Consider the following 6,000-nt stretch of genomic DNA (forward strand, 5'->3'; position numbering starts at 1 on the left):
TAAGTGGACTATAATTATTTTGTGGGAAGATGAGGAGGTAGGATCTAGGGGTGGGGGCGTTGGAACAGAATGCCAGACACTGCCCTTTGTGATTATGTATGATGGCTCCGTGGTCTGGTTTCAACTCTCGCTCGCACGGTATTGTTGCTTTGGGTCACTCAGTTCGTATACTTACGCACATTATGACATATTTTTATGAATTATATGTGAGGGTGTATAAATGATGATGACAGATTCTAAATGAGTTATCACTTAAGCGACGGAAAGCTATTAGAAGCCCTCTCACGCCCGCTATCGAGATGCAACTAAATGTTCTTTGTAACACCGTCTCTCACAATCCATAATTGCTTATTGATTGTCTGGTAACAATATCACTGGGGATAAGGAGGTGGGTGAGGAGATAAGGAGTGGAATGGGAATATAAATTGCCCAACCACTTATAATCAAATAATTTTAAACCATGGTTACGAAAAATATTTAAATTTACTTACCTTAATATCTGATCGTTGAATTACATACCAGAAATGCAACTATCTTAAATCATTATTTGTCTTATTGAAAGTTTCTAAATACTTCAAAAATATTTATTCTAATTTGTGTGTATTGTTTGTTGTTGCAGGAATCCAAATGAATATCACAGACAAGAGTCAGTTCTACCCATATCCAGAGAGAGAAACCGGTATAAGAGCATCGTCTGGGACGAGTATGATACTCTACATCAGAAGTACCTTGAAATTGGTAAGAAAATATAATCTACTTAGCATTTTGTGTATGGGTGAGTGGGGAGTATTATAACACGTATAGACATATTTGACTAATTTATTAATCGTTAATTTATAAACGTGTGCGTTACAAGTGTCCATGTTGTCCCGAGGACTGCCATAGACTGAGTTGAGCTAAGATGCTATATATACCATTATTATTTCAGGAGTTCATTAGATAATACGATGTTATAAATGTTGAAGTGATGTAAAGTAAAAGAAGATAAATGTCAAAGAAATATACTAAAGAAGTAAAAACTTAAAAGTGGGTATACTTCTGCCACAATATTCGGAAATATTAATTCTGCATAATACAAACAGTCAACAGAACCCTTCCAGTAAGCTAGTTACTACTCGTAGCAGAGGAAAAACCTTCTGGCACAAGAATCTATGTGACTGACTTGGAGCTGAGCATTTAGATCTCTATTTGGAGCAGCGACTGATAAAGAATAATTACAAGATAAAAAGAACTTTTTATATACAACATTTCTAAATTTTCTGTTGAACTATTATGCTCAATATGCTCAAACGTGTACTCGATATGAAGTAAAAATAAGAAACAAACAAACAAACAAATATAGAATACAGAAATGTTATTTTGATATTTCATTTTGATTTCCATAGTAACGCACGTATACATTAATAATTAGGTTGCTAGGACTACCCCCTTAGCAACCAATAATAACTTTTACTTTTTACGGATTTTTTTGAAATAACTTTTCATACAAAACAGAATCAACTGAAAATAAATTCAATTCTGCTTAAAGATGGCTAAAAGTATTAAAATAATGCATTGGCATCGTGTTCTGATATAATCTAAAATTTCAAATGTCTAGCTAGTCGGGAAGTAATCATTAAGTAAGCGTTAAAAATAGATTGCAAGATTTATACTGGACAAACAAGAATATGAGCTAATAAAAACGTTGTAAAAAATAACGACGTCCTATTTATTTATATTGAATCAAAATGAGATAATTCCATATTCATCATTTAGAGCTGGCAAGTACCTACTTGACTTTGGAGATTGGATCTGACCGCAGTGTGCCAATTAATGATTTATAGCTATCAATGATAATGTTGTATACGTTTTTAGTAAGTAATTATCTTTAGGAGTTAACTCAATTTGTAACCAATCATCTCATTTGAATATGTTATAAACAAAACCCTACAATATAAGGTTCCTGATAATATAATATACAGATAGCATATTGCTGCTTGTAGATATAATAATAATAATATAAACGTCTAAAATCTGTTATCAGCAATGCATGAAAAGACTGTTAAAAATTACTGAAATTACGCAATGGGTTTTGTCAGCCATTTGCACACAATTCGTGCATGTCATTTTACAGACAACAAAAAAAAATTAAAGTCAGAGATGATGTTACTAGCAATAAAAATTTCACAGAGCCGCACCGTCGTGGAATGTTAAAATTGTTGCCGCCAGACTTTTAATTTTGCAATTTAAAAGCGCTTACACCTGTGAACACAGAGGGCGTGCGAAAATTCACAAGCAGTCAGTAAGTAGGTAACTAACTAATAATACAACTTGCCAAAAGGAAAACACGTCTTTCGAAGAGGTTTATTTTGCAAATGTTGCTGTTTGCTTGCTTTCATTATTTAAAGTCGGTGTGAGTGCGCCCCTATAACTTATTAAAATTCGATGTTACGTCTTATTGTTTCGAAAATAAACAACAACTTTTGTTATTTATACGTAAACATATTTAAAATATGAAAGATATTACAATTGACTTGTGTAAATTCAAAAATAGAACTATCCATATTACTATATAGGTATGTAGTTCAATCAATTTAGCTTATTTTCTGAAGTTCTATATTATTACCTAACTAATATGGAGCAAGAGCTATTCTGACTTAATTTAAAAATAATTACAAGATAAAAATAACTGTTTATATACAAAGTTTTTAAATTTTCTGTTGAATCATATAAACTTGACTTGACTAGCTTAAACGATCAAAAGTACTTGATAAAAATACTGAATAATGAAATATCATTTTATTTTTCATATTGATTTCCATAGTAACGCACGTATATATTATTTAATAATGTACTTGCTAGGACCCCCTAACAACCAATAATGGTATTGAAATAACTTTTCATACAAAACAGAATTAACTAAAAATGAATTCAATTCTACTTAAAGATGGCTAAAAGTATTAAAAAAATGCATTGGCATCGTGTTCTGATATATTATAAAAGTTTCAAATGTCTAGTTAGTTGGTAAGTTAGTTTAAAATCGATTACAAAATTTGTACTGGACAAACAACCACCGGAAAAATAAAAATACGACCTAAGAAAAACGTTTTACTAAATAAAAAATAGATACGACTTTTGCCATGTAAGCATTTAAAAAAAATGTAATTTGTAAAATTTAAATGTCAACAATAAGTAAAAAATACTGCCATTAACATGATTTTCTGAAGTTAATTAGTTTGTATTGGGCACCATCTGATCCATCAAGATCTGCCAGCTTGGCCTAATAGAATCTTTAATTCGCTTATGTGGCGAATTGCAGAATGCCGATAATAACCTCTGGGAGTGTCCCCATATGTCGGCTGAAAATGTATCTTGTCAAGAGAGCTAAAAAGAGTTTCTCAAGTCAGTCCGACCCTCAGTTGGACCGGTCAGCCATTGTGACTTGGTATCTACAAGGGAAAATTTCTCAGCCTTTAAAAAGTTTGCGGTATTTAACGGCGAGCGAGAATGTCTTTTCTTATCGAGAATTGACTGTAATATATTTTATCGAAGTAGGAATCACGCACACTCTAGTGCATGCCAACCAATGTCTTGAACACTTTCGGTACAACTTTGAAAAGCATCTAACGTTCGTTACTCCATGGTATACGTCTGCATAACGGGTGTTGAAATATGGCCGATAGTGGAGGGAATAATATATAATATTGAAAAGTACCAATTTTACAGGCCATACATCGACTGAAACCGCATGTGGTTTTGAACCATGTACCATACTAAACTTATGCTTTCTGTTCATGGAAATATATTTTCACAAAGTAGTATGTTAGCATCTTATCGTATCCGTTTATATAGCATACACTTACACTTACAAACTTAGTAAAAATATATTTCCATCAACAGAAATTTAATCATAAGTTTAGTATGGCATACAGTTTTAGTCTATGGATAGCCTCTTAGACATTTCTTGAAGAATATAAAATCTCAAAAAAACCTTTCCACTAAATTCACATATCATTATCATGAATGGTCAAAATCTACCGAAAAATTCGTAGATATTATATGTAATTTAATACGAGGTATTGTTTTGTTATAGGCATGAAACCGCGAATGAAGAACCACTTCAGAGCGCACCAGTTGTCCGTGTGGCTGCGTCTAATTCCAGAACTTCACCGTTCCGGCATGAAGGACGTTATAGCGAAGCACAATCTCTTCAGGAACCACAACGATGGAGACTTGTATGACGGTTCCGTCAGACCGGACCCACTGACGAGAACCTCATACTACGATCCAACTTTAGAACTCTACAGAAGACCCCTGCAGAATGTTACTCTGGACCTGGCTCAAACTACCATGGACACACTCGTCACAACGTGTGTGAATGTTATTTCTGTGCGCCCTGGGTCTACGTTTATACAACAACAGCATAATTTACATAACTCTACTAATCATCAAGATACGACAACAGGCTTTGAAGCAGCTGGATATACAGCTTATTCTACAGCTCTAAGTGTCACTATTGCAATCGGTTGCTCACTCCTAATACTGAATGTTCTAATTTTTGCTGGAGTATATTATCAAAGAGATAAAACAAGGTTGCAAGTTAAGAATTTGCAGCAGCAGCAGAAAAGGAATCATAATAATAGCTTTGATAACTTAAGCACAAAGCATCCACATTATTTCATTGGACATAGTCAAAGCTCAAGTGCCATAGTTGATGTAGACCATCAGGATAAAAATTCAATTATGATGACATCAACAATGCAAAGGAATCCAGGAAACGAACCGCATTTCACTAACATAAATCAGACGTGTCAGAATATGTGTCATGGTAATATACAGATGACAAATCTAATGCAGAAGGCAAGTCCTCAAGCGCAGAAGATGTCCAATCAAGGACACTGCATGACGTTACCACGAAAAATGAACTACAACTTCCAACAAACCCAAAGCAATCAAATGTACAACGCGAATAACTGCACAACATTGCCAAGGAATACGACATTCATGAATAACGCGCAGCATAATTTGGCTGATATTCAAACGCAGGGTATGAATCATCCACCTAATGGGACGGTGGCCATGCATATGAGCCTTCCGAGGACTCCGCCGCCTCCCAGGTCCAAGACGCCACCTGGTACCCAGAGCCAGGTGCCAAACCATCATTATCCGTTGCAGAAGCCGTGCAACCAGAAGACTGTAAGGCTGCCACAGAATACCATGTCCGAGATGAACGTCTGAGACAAGCATGCGGTGGAGACCGCGGCCGATGTTCTCGTATAGACGTCGGAAATATACTTGAAATCCAATAAACACTTAGTAGAAAATACGTGAAAATTTTACGTTTAGACTTTATCAAAATACTATTCTACGTTTTAAAAACTCAAATGACTTAACAAATTAGCAGAAAAAATAATCGGCAATGATTGCTGACGGTTCTGTTAAATTGTTTAATTAAATAAATTATCGTAATATAACTAAATTTATTGGACTATAAATAAAGTTTTTCGAAAAGTGGATTTTGAATGTTATTTTAAACTGTTTAAATATTGTCACTAAATAATTATTCACTGTATAAAATCATCGTTTGATTTAAAAAAGGTTATAAATTCTACTTAATATCTATCAAAAATTTTGACAGTGGCGTATCTGTAGAATACTTTATTTAACAAGAATACGAAAGTATGTAAATCAAAATTTAAAAGCCAAACTGTCATTGAATGAATGTATTTAAGTGTGACTGACATTCAATGAAATAGCTTTTTTGAAATTTAAACTGTCACAAGTCACAAAATTTGAAAAGTAATAATCTTTATTAAACAAATATAAGTATTTCATACAAACGCCAATACTCACGCAATTTATAAAAGCCTTCTCACGTATAAATTATTGACAATTATGTAGAACGCATGTGGCTTAATTAGTAATGCAGATTGGTCGAAATTCAATGGATGCTGGCTTATGTTTTTTTTTAAATCTGAGGTATCATGTATGTTCACACACATGATGGCCCAGCTAGCGGTA

General features: G+C 33.8%; 1 protein-coding gene across 1 annotated transcript in view; it reads left to right on the forward strand.

Annotated features, from left to right (window-relative positions):
• The window catches only part of LOC147069140 (neuroligin-4, Y-linked-like), a 492,482-nt gene extending 487,101 nt beyond the window's left edge, over nt 1–5,381 (forward strand). The window contains exons 10-11 of the mRNA XM_085950968.1: nt 620–738; nt 4,073–5,381. Of these exons, the coding sequence (XP_085807094.1) occupies nt 620–738; nt 4,073–5,217 (1,264 nt within the window). The 3' untranslated portion in view covers nt 5,218–5,381. The remainder of the gene's footprint in view (nt 1–619; nt 739–4,072) is intronic.
• Nucleotides 5,382–6,000: the final 619 nt, after the last annotated feature.

This window comes from Rhyacophila brunnea, unplaced genomic scaffold (genome assembly GCF_057557595.1).
Source record: "Rhyacophila brunnea isolate RB1 unplaced genomic scaffold, BYU_Rbru_1.0 scaffold_24, whole genome shotgun sequence".
Classification (NCBI taxonomy): Eukaryota; Metazoa; Arthropoda; class Insecta; order Trichoptera; family Rhyacophilidae; genus Rhyacophila; species Rhyacophila brunnea.